At 38.6% G+C, this 19,810-nt stretch overlaps 4 protein-coding genes across 4 annotated transcripts; 1 reads left to right on the top strand and 3 right to left on the bottom strand.

Annotated features, from left to right (window-relative positions):
* Positions 1–165: 165 nt before the first annotated feature.
* On the bottom strand, positions 166–1,398 carry PpBr36_08917 (uncharacterized protein; the record flags this gene model as incomplete). Its single annotated transcript, XM_029896042.1, has 3 exons — positions 166–814; positions 888–1,116; positions 1,194–1,398. 3 exons carry the CDS (start codon positions 1,396–1,398, stop codon positions 166–168), a joined length of 1,083 nt encoding a protein of 360 aa, XP_029747099.1.
* A 3,901-nt stretch (positions 1,399–5,299) lies between these two features.
* Positions 5,300–5,827, top strand: PpBr36_08916 (uncharacterized protein; the record flags this gene model as incomplete). The annotated part of the gene is made up of 1 exon (XM_029896041.1): positions 5,300–5,827. One exon carries the CDS (start codon positions 5,300–5,302, stop codon positions 5,825–5,827), a length of 528 nt encoding a protein of 175 aa, XP_029747098.1.
* Positions 5,828–6,268: 441 nt separating this feature from the next.
* Positions 6,269–15,145, bottom strand: PpBr36_08915 (uncharacterized protein; the record flags this gene model as incomplete). Its single annotated transcript, XM_029896040.1, has 2 exons — positions 6,269–6,547; positions 14,942–15,145. 2 exons carry the CDS (start codon positions 15,143–15,145, stop codon positions 6,269–6,271), a joined length of 483 nt encoding a protein of 160 aa, XP_029747489.1.
* Positions 15,146–15,272: 127 nt separating this feature from the next.
* Positions 15,273–16,300, bottom strand: PpBr36_08914 (uncharacterized protein; the record flags this gene model as incomplete). Its single annotated transcript, XM_029896039.1, has 2 exons — positions 15,273–15,526; positions 16,120–16,300. The coding sequence occupies 2 exons, from the start codon at positions 16,298–16,300 to the stop codon at positions 15,273–15,275; spliced, it is 435 nt and encodes a 144-aa protein (XP_029747095.1).
* Positions 16,301–19,810: the final 3,510 nt, after the last annotated feature.

The raw sequence follows: 19,810 nt of genomic DNA, 5'->3' as shown, positions 1-19,810 counted from the left end.
CAACTGCCGGATTGCATAAGCAGATGCTATCTTTGCAGCACCTCCCATTATTTCCGGTATTCAGGAGTACATCATCCCAAAACCTCACGACTTCAAGGCAGATGCACAAGAGCTTAATGATTGCAGGCTTGAATCATTTGCTATGTACAGTACCACTCATGAACCTTAAGCGCTGAACACCTTGTCGTATCCGGTCATGCAGAACCGGTATCGCACATCCGTCTTGTGGACTCTCGTCAGCGCCTCCTTGAGCCCATCCTCACCGATCTGGATCTCCTCAACCCATGACTTGATGCCCTTGTCCGCCGCGAGCTGCAGCATCTCGATGGTCTCCCTCCTGGAGCCCAGATGCGATGCGCCGATGAAGACGCCGTTGCTGAGCAGGTCCTGGTTGCGGATCTTCATGCCCTCGCCCTCAGGAAGACCCACGGCCACAAACTTGCCGTGCACGTCCAGCAGTCCCAGGTAGGCGCCAAAGTCCCAACCCTCGAAGCTGCTGGCAGTGTTGAGGATGACGTCGAAGGTCATGGCGTGCGGCTCGTTCCAACCCTTCTCCGACGTGGCCAGGAAGCCGTCGGCGCCCATGGCCTTGCAGTCGGCCTCCTTGGCGCGGCTGCGCGAGATGGCCCAAACCTCGGCGCCCAGGGCTTTGGCGAAGAGCAGCCCAAAGTGTCCGATTCCTCCCATGCCGAGGATGCCGACCTTCTTGCCGGGGCCGACGCCGTTGCGCACGAGCGGGCTGTAGGCCGTCAGGCCGGCGCACAGCATAGGGGCGGCGATGGTACTGGCGAGGGCATCGGGGATGGGGAAGACCCTGTGGTTTTGCGGTTTGTCAGCGATGACGAGAGAAGCGAGACATATTTGAATGGTGGGAACGAGTCGCGTACCAGTGCTCATGAGTCCGAACATGGGACGAGTAGCCGCCTTGCGAGACCACTCCGGAGTCGGGCCAGACGGAGCCGTATGTGTCAAGCTGCTTCTTGCAGTATGTCTCGTTGTCGTTTTTGCACTGCCTGCAGTCGAGGCAGGCATAAGACTGCGCACCAACACCCACGCGTTGGCCCTCCTTGATCAGGGTGACTTTGGGGCCGACCTTGATGGCCTTGCCAACGATCTCTGCAAAAGGAGGTCAGCAGGGGTCTTGTTATTATGGCCTGTAACGGCGTATAATGGGCAGCGGGGTCAGGACTAACCATGTCCGACCACCAGAGGGAACTTCTGCTCTCCCCAGCCACCAGAGACCGTGTGGACATCACTGCCGCAGACACCACAGCACTCGATTTGAATGTCGACATCGTAGTCACCAAAAGGCTTAGGGTCAAACTCATTCTTGTGGAACTCGGTCCAGCTGTCTGGGCCCTTGACCTGGAAACCCGTGAACTTTTCCGGGTAAGGCATTTTGGTCTTTTTTTTATGGCAGGACCTGCTTTTGTTCTGAGTTTGCTGGATGGTGGCAATCGTCAAGGTAGATGTTGGTGAAGTGTGCCGGTGGAAGAGAAAGCTTGCAAGGCCAAGTTGGGTAACTAGGAAACAAGAAACAAAAACTAAGGAAACAAAAAGCAGGAAGGAGGAAATCAGGTCACACGAAGCTCCCCTCTTTATCGTGTCCAGTACTCAGTCCATACCGAACGCGGGGCTGGTTCTTACTCCGGGATAAAGACCGGCCGGGGGTCTCTGCGCTTTCGGGCGTGGGGGAGCAAAAGAGCGCGTAGACAGCTTCCCCCTTGGCGTAAAACCATGTGTCGCATTATGATCCTGGTGTCGGGGTCTTTTGCCTCAATAGTTGGAGAAGTCATGTATCCACCTTTGGTAGTCGCGCCCCGAGGGGGAGCCTTCCCGCAAAGAACCAACAACCCCAACCCCTCCCCGACTCCCCCACAAATTGGATGAGGGGTTCTCCAGATTGGAGGTGTCACGGTAAATTTCCCACCAAACAAAAGTTCCTCCGGTGCTGAGTGTGCTATCGCAGGGGTTGGGCCCAGTAGTCGAGAATTTGGGAACCGTCTAAAGTTCCTGACATGGACGGCCGGGGTAGACTAGCAATATTACTTTATTTTGACCTGCGTGAGGCTCAATTCAGCATTGAAGTCATGGTCTTGTCTTTGCTGATCGAGTAACCGGATACCAATACCGTGTGGAATCTGGCGGTACGCTTTCGGCGACCCGGATCGGGGGAGTCGGCATGGGGTCCGAAGGGTCATTGTTTAGCAAGAAAATGTACAAAGATATTGTTGAAAACATTTGAATTCCTTGCAAGGGACAGACATGGACCCATGGTGTGCCATGCAAGGAAAACGTAGAAGCGAGTCCCTGGTGTTCCCGGTGAATAATGAGGGTGACACACGACGTCACTTATGTATCAATCTCTGGCGTACCTTGATGGCTACTCAACCCCGCCAGATTACATGAGCAATGAACTATAACCCGAGTCTCGCCATACACCGGGGGTGCTTTTGTAGGGAGACGGTCATTTCTATTGGCTCTGGCCATCTGGCAGAGTTGAGGAAGCCGGTTAGCACATCGGGTCAAAAAGGTTGTGCGGTGCAGATGCAATTCATGAACAAAAAGGAGCATTATCATATAGAATCTCTCCCTGCAAGCAACACTAGTCCCACTGTAAACGGCTCTTCTGCCGCAGAATTCCCATTTGGGATCTTATTTCTACATGGTGACCGTCAAGTGGAAGTAACAAGGAAGGGCTTGCGTGGAAACACCGCCTGATAAGGAATAGAAACCGAATAGTGGCAGATTTGATAATACCCGGTCGGCCGTTTGATTATGCTTTGTTATCTTTATATCAGTTTTAAACCGATGATCCGGAAAGACAGCAGCATCAATGCCCAATGGAGAATTTGAAGCACTGCATGAATTCCCATTGGTGGCACAAAGATATCGAGGATGAAAGAGATCCCCTTTTGGCTTTCCGAGCGGGCCTCAAATCAGGTAGTTTGTATTATATAGCCAGCTTTTTCTCTATTGGTCGTCACTAGAAAGCCGCCATAGCCGAGAGTAAACTTTACACACTCGAAGCATATAAACAACCAATACGGCCCCTAGACTGATCGGCATGAACGGAGCGGCAGTGGCTCCGCCCACTTTCCCAAACTTCCAGTCTTACCTGGTCCTCGGCTCAGCCCATCCATGGATCCAAACACACCCGTCGCGCCACTATAGGTCAACGCCGTGAGCATGATAGGATCAGGCCAACAATCTTACATTGTTGAAACGAACATAAATGGCGCTGCGTACTGTCTCAAGATTGTATGTTGACTGAACATACCTGAGCAAATATCCATGTTCTTTGAATTTATCACATATCCCTTTATGTCTAATCAGACCCTAATCAAGGGCGACCTTTTTATAGTTCAAGTTTCATAATTTGAATGACGAGTTCTTTAACAGCCTCTACCAAAATCCTATCCTGCCGACGGAGAGAGCCAGAGGCGCGCAAGATAAGGCGATCACACCCGCACTCTATTTAAGCCGCCAAACGGACCTGTTTTACCGCGAGTGCCAGGCATACGGGATGTTCAACGAGACGGGGATGGAGCACCTGCCGCACAAGTGTCACGGACACATCTTCCTCAGGCCGGTAGTGGGGAGAAGGCTTACGATGCTTGTGCCGGAGATTGAGTGGCAACGCATGCCGAACGAGCACGATGGAATGTCCCTTCGCACGCTGATCAACGACCCTGTCAGCTGTGGAGAAGGCCTGGGAAGAATTAATTGTGAAGCACTGACAGTAAATCACACGCCCTCGGTGTTCTTTAGAATGTCACTATGTGTGAATATCTCTTGTATTGCGTCTCCCAGTTGAGAGCTGGAATTAGAATGTCTGGCAAAAGAGAAGTCGTCTATTCATCGTTGCTCTAGGTGATGTCGACTATTGCTCTTTGTCGGTTATGAGAGATCTGTAATAGGATTACCCGGTCTCGGATACTAGTTACGCATATCCATTCATAGCCTCAAGCAAAGCGGCCTGTAGTAAGGAAGATGCCAGTATTTGCTCGACTTAGTTCGACATTAAGCTACAGTATTAACAAACAAAACTCCTTATCTATGAGCATTTTCTAAGCCTAAGCCCTACCGGTATTTCAACTCCTCCAGGGCCTGAAGCTGTCGCAAACATGTTGAAATCATCTGCTCGCCTGCTTTCCCTCGAATCATGTCCTCGAAACAGTACGCCAGAAGGCCTGAATGCTAAGGCCGATGGGCCCCTGGAAAGATGTTGTAGACACGAAAGCTACCGTCTATCGAGCTGCTTACGAAGCCTAACACGAACCGTCTTTCGTGTCCGGTGATTCCGATCGAAACAAGGTGATGAACTTGGCCCCCAATCCTAGTTGACGGTTCTTGGGCCAATTCATCACGGCAGTCCTCGCCGCTTTTTTTTTCCATACAATAGCAGGTTGCAAATTCTAAGTTCTAACGCGCGTTACAATTTGGTGACTTTGTTTGAAGGCCTTTATTGGACGTGCGCGTGATGACTGTGTCAGTTTATTCTTTGATATTTTGATAGCTAAACATCACCCTATGATAGAATGATCTCCAGTTGCCCAAGATCGCCACACTGGTCACAATCCTAATTTGCTGTTGTTTTTGCCTGAAAGTTGGAACAGCCCTATAGGACTCCCCATGACTCAGACTGTGACCAGGGGCGGCCGCGTGGATTTGAAAGGGACTTGAAATTACGTAGTAAGTTCAAATGTGCAAGGCTACACAATATGACTAGCTATTATATAATAAATCTTTAAAGTGTCCATGATCATGTAGCCCAGGGGCGAATGTAATCATGTCCGAAATATCGCGGGACTGGATGCGTATTCTTGTAGCGCATAACATTCGGATAAAAACATAGCCGGCGATCGGAGTGGCCGTCGAAATAAATGGAGCAGTTCGCCAGCTCCAACACGCCATACTTGGGGGTTTGGCTTTGGGTGCCCCTTTTGTCTGACAGGGGCTGCGCAAAGCTCAAACCCCACATAGTCTATAACATAGTAGTCGCTATACAAACACAAATCGCATAACTAATTTTCATGGAGAACTGCAGTAAAGCGTAATCATAATGCCCCCTTTAAATATTGCCATAAATAGTTTTAGGGGGCCTGAAAAAACAAATCGTGCATATAAATACACGGGCTTTGGCGATCATAATTGCTGCAACTTGCAGTCGTACATATCCATCATTAGACGGGGTTTTCACTCTTTTACTATTTACATCACCGCCCTAAGTCTAGCCTTCTTTCCCTCAACTCGTTTTCGACTTTGCGTCAAACCTCGGCACGCACGCTTTACCAACATGTCAGCTCTTCTTTCCTTGGCATTGCTTGTAAGCAATGCTGCGGCCGCCATCATTATCGGATTCGGCACCAGCACCCAGCCAAGCTTCCTCGATCACTACGGTGGCCTTACCAAACCCGCCGCCAGGGACATGACAGACAAGGAAGTCCTGATTCAACGGAGCAAAGGGGACATATCTGCAACGTACCGAAAGACTTCACCCGGTTCAACGCACTACGTCTACGTCTCATACATCACCTCCCAAATAACCGAGAATTGGTACAAAGAGCAGGTTGGAGCGAAAGAAGGAGACGCCAAGGGTCGCGAGTCTGCAGGCAATACGGTGGCCCGCACTGACGCAGCTACGTTCGCATACTGGGGTCCCTGGTCTTGGAAACACGTTCGGGGGTGGTACACGGTTGAACCCAACAGCAGCAAGGACGTGTGGCATAGGAACCCGGGCTACACAGGGCCGGATTTCTCCGAAGAGCAGCCCGAGGCTTTAAGTCCTGCGGGGGAGCGCAGCCCAAAGAAGGGGGCGGAATAGGCTGTAGTGGGCTGTACTCACGCATCTTTACAGATCGGCTTTTTTTTTGTTAGTTGCAAAATTGGGTGTACGCCAATGCCGCCGCATGTCATGCAGCGCTCGAATATGAGTGGAATATAAACAGGCACCTTGTTTTCGAGTTCACCCCAGTTCCAATTGTGTTTTCCAAACATTACACGGAGAGCCCCACAAGCAAGGTTTGCAATGTAATTTATGGCAAACAGCGGGACTCTTCTGTAATTTACAATTTGATAATTATAAATCTTTCAACAGATCTTATACTTCCGTCAGACCCTTCCGTTTCCTAGATCGCCCACGCTCCGGTTCCATCAGCATATCTATGGGCCCCTCTGTCTGTATGGATTGATCAAACCAGCCATTCTCAACGTTAGCGTTCCCTTCATCCTCGCTTTGCACTTCGTATACTATCCATCCGCGTCGCTAATACTCTTTGGCCTCCTGAGGGTCAGAGATAATCATGTTGCCCACTTGCCAAAGCCGAGTCTGGTGGTGCTCATCTTCCCTTAGCTGAGGGGAGGACGCATGACTAGCAGGGAGCGCTACCGTCGATCTCTGTTTGGATTTTGCCGCATAATCAAAACCGCCGCCCGCCGGGGTTGCATCTGCGGTTTGAGTGGCCGTTGGGGCGGCGCCCGCACTAGATTGACTCTGGACTTTGTCAAGGTCTCTGCCAACCGTAGCGGATGGGTTGGCGGGTAGCTTTATGGCGTTGGATCTAATATTAACAACTGGCGCTGGGGCGCTAGGCATTAGGATAAATAACGCCGAAATTCTCGATACAGCACATGTCGTAATGTAACCGCAAATAAGGCCTGCCAAAACCCGAAAACAGGTTTAGCCCAGCCCGGCCCGCCAACCCATGGGCTCTTGGCGGGGGCCCTTAATGGCCCACGGGTTTTCTTGGCGGGTAAATGGGGGCCCGCGGGCTGGCGGGCTCAACCCGAATTGGGTAACCCGCGGGTTTTCGTGCTAAAGCGATTAAAAAGGAACAACAATGTAAAAAAAAAACGATTTTGTTAAAATTGGGATAAATAATTAATAAATAAAATATATCCATTAGTGTAACCATCGATTAATAGGTTTTAAAATTAAAAACAACGCAATATAATGTGAAAGAAATTATAATAACTATCCTAAATAACCATCCCTTTTTTTAAACCTATTATTTTGTTTTTTACACAACTTAATTAGTATTTTCCATATCCGTATTAGGGTTAATAAAATTAACCTGGTTATCCTGCTGCTTTTCCTGTTTTATATCCTATTTATTATCCAGTTTTTTATCCTATTTTTTATCCAGTTTTTCATCCAGTTTTTCCTTTTTATTTTTATAATTATTTTCACCTATACTGTTAAATAAACAAAACAAAAACGAAAAGGAAGTCGAATCCGCAGACGAAAACGAAAACGACGAATTTGCAATAATAGTTAATTGCGGCAAATTTTTTCCAGCAGTTTTGGGGAATGTTTTGCTAATAGTTTTAACAGGTTTTTTACCTGCAGGTTTGGCAGGTGACGGAGTTTTCGCTATTTTGGAAATTTTTGGGAATTTCGATACAGGGCGTAATGGGTTTTAACCATTAAAACCAAATAAAGTCGAAACGACGGGTAATGGGGATATAAGTTTTTTATTTTTAGGGCCAATGCGGAAATAACCAGCCATTTAAAAATCCCTTTGGTTGGGATATTGGGGGTATATCCATTTATTTATAATATTTAAAATATATTTAACGAAATGCATATTTTTAATTTGGATAATAATACGGCGAACGTGGATAACGCAAAAATTAATAATTAAATAAAATTAAAATGGTTATATAGGATGGTTATAATAAAGGGTTTTTACCTGTAAAAAAAATGATAAAAAAACATTTTGCTGTTTTTTGCAAAACCATAAAAGCGATTAATTGGAAGCGAAAATTATATTTATAATTTTAAACCAATTCCCGTACCAAACGTCGGAAAGGAATTTTGGGGACGAATAGTTTGAGGGTTTTTTGGTACCGCCTAATTTCGCGTAAAACAATTACTAAAATGGAGTTAATATATAATTGTAAAATAGAAAATGGATAAAATTTATTACCAGGTTTAAACCGGCGATTTTACCCCTGTTTACCCACTGGTATATTTTTTTTTAAAACCTTTTATATAAATTAAGGAAAGGTTTGAGGTTTTTTGCCTGCAATCGAACGGGGAATTTGGGCGCGAAAAGCCATTTTAACTAAATTAATTAAAAATAACCAGGCGATAAATTTTTTAATAAAAATAAGAATGGTAACGAAAAATGGTTACGGGTAATGCGAATGGTGGATAACGAAAAATAAAAACAAAAAAGAAATTAGTGCGGATAAATGGTTGGGTTAAAAACCGAATTCTTTTTTGGCAATTGCGAAAAAGTGAATAAAGGCGGGGTATTATTTAATCTAAACCTAATTAGGTTTAACGTGGAAAATTTTCACAGCGGCGCTAAATTTAATTAGGTAAAGTGCAAATAAATTAAATATGGGGTAACCAAATTGGGAATCCAAACGCAAAATTCTTTTGTTTTATTAAATTTATCAAATTTATTAAAACAACAAAAATTTGAATTTTAACCAGAATTTTCAATTTCAAATTTTAATTACAATTTTGCTATATTTGGAATAATCAGTTATTTTTAAATATTATTATTATTTGCAAATATAGGTATACATTTTGATTTTACAAAATGCATTTCAGTTTTAATTTGACAATTAACAATTTTTAACCCGTAAACGCAAAAACGACGAAAAAATAGGACAGAAAACCCACAAATCGCGCGATCGCAACAAAAGGCTGAAAACGGAAGCAAAAAATAGCGACGAATTTAAACTAATAGTGGACCGCGTACGCAAGCGTTTCAACACCGCATTATTTCGTTAAAAGTCCAAATTGCGGAACGAATATAAATACCTTACGTTTACTAAATTCGTAGGAAAGCAAATGGAAAATAAATTAAAACTTGATTTTATTACCAAAAAATTAATAACCATTATATATAACCTTTTTTAATACCAGAATAACGTGGTAACTATTAAATATAACCATCCAGGAAATTTTAAAACCAGTATTGGAAAAACCTGCAATCCAAATTCGGTTTAAAATCCCGCACCCCTGCCCCAATCGACGACGAAAATTGGGAAGATGTAAAGGATTTAAATAATTTAAAGGAGGTTTTTGAAACGTTTTTTCAAGTTCCCATTAAAAACGCCGAATTTAAAATGCAAAAATGGGAAAAAATGGTTATTGCATTGCTATATAAATAACACACTTACCAAAATAAAGCGAATCAATTTATCCGCCAAATTTTCCACAAATTTGGAAAAGGTATTTTACCTGAAAATTCTTTTAAACTTGGTTATATAATACGCCAAATCCGCCACAAAACCGCGCATTCTGGTAAAACGGCCAATTTAAATCAAACCAAAATAATTAAATTGGTAAATTACAAATGGTTATATAGGATAATTACTTAAATATACGGTTAACAATTTCAAATATTGCGTGGTTTATTTTACCATATAATGTATCGATACTGGTATTCCCTGGTAACCCATTTGGCCACTAAGGTGCATTATTGGGCAAAAAATACTGCGGTTTATAATTCTAATATAAACCAAATATACCAATTATTTAAAGTTAAAACAAAGTAAATTTTACATATTTTAATTTTTTAAAATAAAATAACTGCTAATTATTTTATAGGGCGATTTATTCTACGCCTATACAGTCCTTTATTTTGGCTAAAGCAACTTTTTTGCGCGCTTTTATTTGTTTTGGCGTACTTAAACCTTTAATTGTAAATTATAATTACATTAAAGCTACCGCCCTGTTCCGCGTTTAAAAATCGTACAGGGTTTTTAATTGCAAAACACCTGTCCAGCGCATTTGGGTTAAACAGGCCCCTTATAAAATTTATACAAATGTGCTAAACAAATCCATTCGCACCATTTACCGAATAATAGTTTAAAAAAATGTGGATGGATGGGTTACGTTCCCATTTATTGCGAATAATTGGGTTGGGGTACCTAATTACCCAAAAACACTTAAACGTCAGGCAAAAACGTTATAGGTGCTGGTTATAAAACCAATTCATAGTATAATACCTAAGGAGTTTGAGGGGGATTTTTTACCTGTTATTTAATTTAAATACGCGGAATAATTGCGAATTTTAATTATATATTTTACGGTAATATTAGCAGTTAAAACTTTTAATTGCGTAGATTTTATTTACATTTAATTAGCGTAATAAATTTCCAGTTAAACAAAAACAAAATTCAAAAAAAATGTCCAAACGGTTAATTGAATTTTATATTTTACTATTTTAAAAAGAAATTTTATAACCCATTGTTTTTAACATTAACCGAACCAATTATATATTTTTCGTCGATATTATAACCCGTTTTATATGGATAGCAGCAAGGTTTAAAACAGTAAATAATTGTACCAAAAACATTTCCGCCGTTTTTTGCAATATTATTAAAACCTTTTTCTGTATTTGCAATATAATATAAGGCGCAATTGTGGATATTACATTTTTAACCAAACGCTGAAAAGCGATTTTGGGGATTAAAAGGTCTGTACGGGATTGCAATCGGCGGATTTCCTTTAACGCAATTATTGTAAACAATTATTAAAATGTAACCATCCAATATAACCAATTATATTTTTTATTCCCAGGTTTAAACCGTTTTGCACGATTATTCCTTTATTATCCATTATTTTGTACCCATATATTAAATTTTCCGGTATTTCGATTGGGTGGTTTACCCCCAGTTGTCTTTCTTGCGGTTTTTTTAATTTTCCCTCGTTTTATTTGTAAATTATCCTTTAAATGGATAATAGGTGAAAATATTTTTGGAATTTCCCGTAATCGTAAGGGTAATTCGGGGCTTATTTGTTTAAAAAAATGTAAAAATACGGAATGGGTTCGACGTAAATTAACCGGAAATTTACAAATTGTTAATTTAAATATTCAATAATTAAAAAGAAAAAATGTTTACTTATTATATAACAATATTTGGTTTAATTTGGGAGAATTAGGAACTTGTCGACGTTTTTTTTATTTTGTTTTTGCCATATTTGTGTAGGTAAAACCTGGCGATAAATAATAATGCAAAAAAGAAAAAAAAAACAATTAAATAGTCCAAATTTTTAATACAAAATTTAACCGATGTTTCCCCGTTATCGATTATTCAAAATTCCATTGTTTAATTAAACGGATAAATCAAACATAATCCCATTTTTTCCTAAATTTCAAAACAATAACGAAAAAAAATTTTCCTTTTTTTTTAAGCTTTTAACCATATTATCGTAATGGATACCGCATCGCCACCTCCGGAAACTTTAATCGAAAAACTGGTGTCTCCGGATATTGAAATTATTAACGAATTTCGTAATTATTTTTCGAATATATATACACCCGTCCCACGTTTACCTGGCGTTAATTCGCACGATTATAATTTCCCTTTTAAATTAAATTTGGAAATTAAAACTGAATTTATTGCGGTATTTGCAAACAAATAAAATACAGGTTATAACGATCCTATTTTATACGGCGGGAAAAAGGATGCGTATTATATATATACATTTAAATTATAAAACAATTTTTTCGATTTATTCGTTTTTGGATTCTGGTTTCGACGTTGGCAACCGATAAACAATGAAGTCGATTTAACCGTTAAAGGGTTTTAAAAACCTAAACTAGCGGAAATCTGGTAATATTACCATTAGGGTTTTTTTCGAAAAAACGGCGAACCATGTTTAATTTGCAAAAAATGTTTGCAAATATTAAAATATCCCCAGTTTAGTGAAAAAACCAGTATAATAAAATTAATACTTTTACACGGTATCGGAATACAATTATTTGTGTTTAAAACGAATTCGGATTACAAAACGATTTACTTAACCCCAATTTAATTCCTACGGATTTTTATGTAATAAGTTTTTTCCATTTATTAACGAAATATAACCATCCATATAACCATTTATATAATTATCCATATAACTATTTTATATTATTATTTATATATTTGCAAAAATTAATATGTAATTACATTTTTTAAACGAAAAAGATTTACAAATATACGAAAAACGAGGTCGAGGAATTATACGTCCGATTTTGGATTTAATTGCGAAAAGGATTTAATATTGTATAAAATTTGGAATTTAAAATGTTTGTACAAACCGGAAACGATCGATAAAAGGTTCTATCGCCACAAACTTTCGCCAAAAAATGCAAAAATATATCCGAAAATATTATTACCCAAAATTTAATAAATATCCCCAAAGGAGGTAAATTTTTTTTGGTCGTGGACGGATGGATAAGCCCCGGTTTAAAACACGTTTTTTGGGGTATTGTGGCCGTTTATATTAACAATAACTGGGTACGTCGGTATATTGTTTTCGATTTTATTGCGATTAACGCCAGCAAAACGAGGGAAAAACTGGTAAAATTTACCGTTTAAACTATTTTTAAACATAAATTGGAAAATAAAATATTGGTTATTATAGTTAATAATGCTTCCAATTTCCGCACCGGGGACGTTGTTACGGAAATTCGAAAAAAATATTCCCTAACCACAAATGCAATCAAACATTTTACAAATTTTTTATATAATTTACGTTTTATAATTAGTAAAAAGGGTTATATATTAAGATTTTTATATTCCTAAAGCAGATTTCCGCGCATTTTTGGTTAATTCCAACGATAAAAAACATTTGGCGATTAATAATTTGGAAAAATTTAAAATATAGGATATATCCTTAAAATATATTATCGCCCAAATAAATGTTTAATTTTATTAAAAATTTTAAAATATAATTATTTAATATATTATTTTGTATATTAATTACGTTATTTGGGGGTTTTACTGCACCAAAGCCCCAAACGTACCGAATTTTTTTGCAATTTGCAACAAACTATTGGCGAATTTGGCGTTAAAAAACCCCGTTTTGTAATTAAAAATATACAAACGAAATGGAATTTAACCATTTCGGCTATTGCGCGTGCGTTTTAATTACGTAAAACCATCGAATTGTTTATTAAACAATACTTTGTGTTAATAAAGGGCCAGGATAACCGGGCGAATTCGATTTTATCCAAATTTCGAATATTTGCAAAAGGTTGGACGATTTTTAAATGTCTTTTAGCAACGACTAAAACTATCGCGGTTTTGACCAATATTTTTAACGCTAATAAAATGGAAATAATTGCGTACGTTTTATCTGGGTTAGGAATTATTGGAATTGCTTTTACCAATTTCGAACGAAAGTTTTAGGAAAAAACCCAAAAATATCCACAAACGGGATAATATACCAATTTGAAAAACGCAATTCGTATTACACGAACAAAATTGGATAAATATATCGACCTAATTCAACGTTAAAAAATTGAAAAAATGTACTTTGTAGCGGTTATTTTAATCCCATTTACGCGGACGGATTTTAAAAAAAATAAATTCCGATATTACGTAAAACATATCATACCAACCAAAGGGTGGAAAATTTAATTAACCGAAACATTAATCGTTTAACCGAATTATATTCGCAAAAACGAAATCCAAATTTCCACCCTAAAACAAAATTAATTTACCCGGGAACGGATCCAGTTTTATTTATTTTATGGCGGAAACCGAATCCAAAAAAACGCAAATATATTCCCAATTAAAATTTAAATCCAATAACCAGCCCATATTCCATCGATCGTTTTATTAAAAAAAATATCCGGTTAAAAATTAAAATATTTTTTATTTAAAGTTCGTTATTTTCAAATTATGGATAATTATACGGATAATTATACGGATAATTATATTAATATATATATTAATTTTCGATTATTTACCGCAATTATGGAAAACGATAATAACATTTTTAATTAATGGATTACCTATAAAACCAAATTCCCGGAATTTGCCCAAATCGCCCGCGATATTTTAATTATTCCTGCTATTTCCATTTTTATTAAATGGTTATAATTATGGTTAGGCAATTCGATTGCCTTTAACCAATTTTCGTTAATTTTATCGGTAATCCGGGACCGTGTTATTATTTACGTTTCGATTAAAAAAAAAATTATTTTCTTTAATCGGTATTAAAACTTTTATCGTATATAAAAAATTTATATCCCCGGAAAACGAAAAAACTAAAAACGACCGTTTTAAAAAATTTGTTGGGCTCGTGTACAATTTGGGGGAATTAAACGAAAATTTAAATTCGGATAGCGATAATCCTATTTAGGTAACGGTCGCTAATACCCCAATCCGGGGAAATATTAACCGCATACCCCTATTACCCGTTTTAGTTAAAAAGGGTTTTAACCTAATAAATTGTTAATAAAAACCCCATTTAGGGTAATGAAACGGGTACGGGGTAATATCGTGTATGGGCGTAATTCGAAAAACTCCCAATTGTAAAATAAAGGTTTAATATATTTATTTTCCTTTTTATATTTTATTTGCAATCGTAAATTTATATAATATTTAATTTATAATCGTGATTTTATATTATATTTGATGTATTATGGTGATTTTATGTTATATTTGATTTATTATCGTGATTTTATGTTATGGTTTATTTATAATCGTTATTTTATATTATATTTTATTTATTATCGTTATTTTATATTATATTTTATTTATTATCGTCATTTTATATTATATTTTATTTATTATCGTCATTTTATGCTGTGGTTTATTTGTAATCGTCAATATATATTATATTTTATTCTTAATCGTAAATTATATTTTATTTGTAATTGTGATTTTTACCTATAATTCGAAAAAAAATCATAAGTATAAATATGGAAAATTTGTAATTTTACGGGTTCTCCCACGGGGGCCCGCGGGTTGCCAAGAAAACCCGTGTACGGTTTTGGGCCGGGCCGGGCCCCCCCACAAAAAATTCAACCCACCCACGGGTTGGCCGCCCCACCGATTTGGGCTGCCACGGGCCCCCGTGGGGGGGTTTTGGAATGCCTTAACCGCAAAGCCCGCCTAGTTATCCCTGGTGGCAATTTAACACGCCTCCCATGGTGCTCTAGCAAAAAAGAATAGGGCACAAAGGCGCGAATAATACCCGACTCTGGGTTGATGGAGAAAAATCGCTGGTCGAAACACTGGCGTAAGTAACTTGCCAATAATAACCCGTTGCCAGGACTCCATATAAACTACCACGCATCTCTGAGGGATTCAAGGTCATTAGGATGATCGGGTACGGTTTGGTCGCCATCCAAAGGGAAGCGACTCCAATGTATTTTCGGGATAATGTGCACTGCTTCATTGCCAGGTCCAACAATGGTTGGTCCGGGACACCAAAACTCTCCTTTGCCCATTACAACACACTGCGCCCCACCACTGCTGCCGCTGCTATTGGTGATAACATTTGAGCGAAAACTCGAAGCTTGCTCTTAAGCATTTTGCGAGTCAACTATTGCGATGGGAATTGTAAGGTTGTCGTTTTGTTCATCCGTATAGGGTAATAGGCTACGGCTTGGCGAAGGCGAATTAGAGAGAAACATTGAAGCCGAGCCTTCCCCTGCGCGCACACGTTTTCTGGCTGCATTGCGTACGTTGGGGGTTATAAGCGCGAGCTTCGGGTCGCTTGTGTCGGCTTTGTTAATTGGCAGGTATCGATGGTCTCGACGTCGTGGGGGTCGGTCGGCTAGCCGCACGCATGAATCTGAATCGAAGGTCAAGTAAAGTTAGCGCGCTGGATTGAGATGGGTTTGCGTAATCATGTACTATGGTGGCAGGCAAAAAAAACCACCCCCTGTCACCGTATATTTGTCGATGTAACTTTCACGACGTTAATATAATTTAAGACTTTCGACCCACAGGTACTTCGTACTTTTTTGCAGGTATCGTAATTGTTAATTGATTTAACAATTTGAAAACCTAATATTACAGCCGCGATCGATTTTATAATATATTTTGTTATCAAATATTTAAACCCGTAACGCGTTGTTTGGCCCTGCAAAAAAAAAAATCGCTATTAAAATTCACGTTAATCGCCATTATAACGAAACATTTTACCGAACCCCAACGAGCACGCGTCCGTACTTTTATACAATGTTGGATCGGGGTTCCACCCACCTGCAAAGTCGCCACCACTGTTCAGAGATGGGGATTTTTACCCCTACCACCATAGTAGAAGGTTTTTTTATTTTTTTATTTTTATTTTTATTTTTTTTTTTTAAAAAAAAAAAGAAAACAAAAAAAAAACAGACACACACACACACATTCCGATATACACACCTTTGGTGCTGTGTGTTGACCCTGGGCGATTGCATGTCACGTCATGGAAAGCGTAGCGATATCTGGCTCGTGAGCCTTGCGGAGGCGTGGGGATCTTTGTAGCTTTGTCGCTGTCCTCTAAAAACAACAGAAGTCCATCTGCAGCTGTCTCTACATCAGGCAAAAAAAAACTCGACGCCATCGCTCCCTGTCGCCGTCATCGCCGGGACCGTCGCTCGAAAAACACAAATCGAGATCGTGCACAAGGTCGGCGATGGTTAGGAAATCCTGATGCTGGTATAAACCGGCAAAAACGTTGTTCTTCGCGCATAAGAATTGCACGTTCCAACCGCATTAGCGGTGGAAAGGGCTCGTTGTCGACATGGCGAAGCGATGGTCAATTAACGTTGGAACGTTGCAGTCTTGAGGAAGGGAAACGAATCTGTACAATGGGCTTTAGTTAACTGTTCGACCACGGCGAGTTGCTGACTACCCTAAAAGCGTGGCTACGTGGCTGGCTTGCTCCTCGGGCGGTGGCAGTGCTTCGTCGATTGAGAAACCATGTACAGGCATAGTCTCAGTGCTCGACCAAAACCCCCTGCTTCGCAGTGGGGACCGAACGCTCCATGTACCTTTTAACCACATGGTTTTTCGACCAATTGCATTGGCCGAAAAAATCGCGCTCGTTCTAGTCTGAGGACATTTTGTCGCATTTCGCCGTTCATGGCGGTACCACCAACGATATTTTGTCGCATTTCGCCGTTTATAACGGTATTACTAATAATATATTTAATGTTGCGATATTGCTAATCATTATTTTATTAATATAACAATAATTTGTGGTATTTTGCCGTTTATAGCGGGTATATTTAAAATATTCGCATTATAATGGCAAAAGAAAATAATGTACGCATAGTATGCAATTAAATATTCGAATAAAAAAATAAATAAAAATTATAAAAATATATGATAATTTGCGTTAAATTTATTGGAGTCTATTAATTATTTGAATGCCGGCCGCGTCTTTATAGCCAATGTATTTGGAAAGATATTAAAATATTAGGTAAAATTTGTAATTTTTTCTTATAATTAATTTTTGCTTTAAATAATGGTATATAATATTAACTTTAATTTAATTTACAGCTTTTATAGCTTAGTAAACCAAATATTGCAAAATGCATATAATTATCGATTATAATAATAGTTTTATTAATATGTTTATATAAACTAACAATTTGTTAAAAAATTAAATAATTTACGCAAATATTGGTTAAATGAAAATATTTTTACTTGATACATTCTTTAATCAATTTTTTAATAAATCTTATATAAGTTCTTTTTTTATAAAGTTTATTTAATTAAATAAAGCAAAAAATACAAAAAGAACACAAATTTAGCATTCTTTTTCATAAAAAAATGAAAAGGGCCGGTATTGTAGATCGGGTTTTACGTTGACGTTTATTTATATATATAATCCATTTTTTCAAATTTTGGTTTTATTAATGTTAGAATTGGTAAAAATGTAAAAGCATTTGGATTGAGAAATATATAGAAAATTGTATATACTTTACCTATCCGCATATTTAACGGCTTATATAATTAGATATACGTACAAAAATATAATATTATATTAAATATATATATGCCACCCCCCACGTGCAGAAACTACAAAATTCGGATGCAAAGCAAAAATAATATAAAATGAATTAAATAAAGCAAAAAAATTTATAAAATACACATTTAGCATTTCTTTTTATAAAACAGTTTTTAAAACTGATATTATAGGTAGGACTGGGTTTGGACGTTTGTTTATATACGTCATCGGATCTCTGAAGTTTTGGTTTTATTATCGTTAAAATTGGTAAAAATATAAACGAATTTCGATTGTAAATTATATATAAAAAAATATATACTTTGCCTATCCGCTTATTTAACTGCTTATATAATATCGTATATGTACCAAAGTTAAATATAACGATATATACATATATACGACCCTCCACGTGCAAAAGTTATAAAATTTGGTGAAAATTACAAATAATATTTAAAAAAAATCGAAAAAATAATACCGCCATAAACGGATTAAAGGTAGGTGGTATCCAATTCGGCCATTATAACAAATAAAAAAATAAATCGAATCGCTACTAATAGCGGTATTAAACGCTATTTTCAACGATATTTTATTTTTTCAATATTATGTATAATTGTGGAATAATAAAGGAATTTCGGTTAAAAAAAGGCCAAAAATACCGCCATAAACGGCGAAAATCGACAAATTGTCCTCAGACCTGAACTAAAGCGTTTTTTGGATGGACCCACAGGTACATTGCAAAGCCGCAATTGAGCCACGAAGTGGAGCGAAGCGAACGGAGTGGATTAATTGTGGAGCTTTGGGCTTCAGGGATAAGCCCTGAGACTAGGGTAAACCCGTAAGTGCGCTGGAAATTAAATTATTACAGCGTATTATCGGCACCTTTATGTATTTAATGCGATTAACGCGCCCGGATATCGGTTTTACGGTTTAGTGGTTTTTACGTTTTTTAACAAAAGCAACTATAATCCATTTAACGGCAGCTAAAAACTTACTACATTATTTAGCGGGTATTAAATCTTTATTTATTTGTTACGGAAATAGAATATTTGAAGCCGAATTACCACCCAATTCATTAATAAGAGGTTTTAAAGGCTGGAAATTACTGGGTTTTAGTGATAGCGATTTTGCCGGGGCTAGGGAAAATTTAAAATCCATTTACGAATATTTGTATACCTTATTTGGGGGCCTTATAACGTGGAAGTGCAAAAAGGTTAATACTATAGTTTTAAGCATTCCAGAAGCCGAAACCGATGCCTTAGCGGAAGCCCTGCGTGAAGCACAATGGTTTACAAGCTTATTTATAAAAGTTAAATTACCTATAAAAGGCCCTATTGCAATATTTGGAGATATTACAGGCTCTTTAATCAACGCACATAACTTTACGCACCACCAACGTACTAAATATGCGTTATTAAAATTTCCTTGCGTACGGGAGTTAATGTGAACATGGCTAGCGCAGGGCTAATTATATTAGGTAACCTGCATTATTCTATAACGGCTAGCACGGGCCAATTTTATTAGTCACCCTGCATCGAATAAATAAATAAATAACAAATAAAACGTATACGCCTTTATACACACAAAGCTTTATATATCACGTCTTTGTTCATAGTTTCAACAACAAAATAAATACGTCATAAATAATCTAGCTTAGTGGTATAATGCACGTACGATAATCTATATCATATATACGTTGTTGAAGTGCGTGGGTTCGAATCCCGTTGTGGTCGCAGATTTTCTGTGCATGCATAAGCACAATAGGCCGTTAGGCTTAATGGGCCGTTAGGCTTAATAGGTCGGCAGGTTAGTCACATGAATAAGGCCAAATCATGTGACGTGACCCCGCATTCCGGACATCCGGATCGAAGATCTGCACCTACGGATTCGAACACGTAATTCATAACTTAGCCTTAGATTCATCACCTTCATACCTTTATACCATGATCGATTCAACGATTTAACGAATCGATTGTGCAACAATAATATATTATTTCTATTACCCGTTAACAAACGGTTATCTGCCATTTCAACGTTCCATCAACCTTATACGTGATCCACTTTTCCCCGCGTTCAAGATTAAGCTTATTTTATCTCGTAACCTCCTCACAGTTAATTATA

This window comes from Pyricularia pennisetigena, chromosome 5, assembly GCF_004337985.1.
Source record: "Pyricularia pennisetigena strain Br36 chromosome 5, whole genome shotgun sequence".
Taxonomy (NCBI): domain Eukaryota; kingdom Fungi; phylum Ascomycota; class Sordariomycetes; order Magnaporthales; family Pyriculariaceae; genus Pyricularia; species Pyricularia pennisetigena.
Note: the sequence above shows the minus strand (reverse complement) of the source record. Positions and strands in the feature narration are given on the sequence as shown.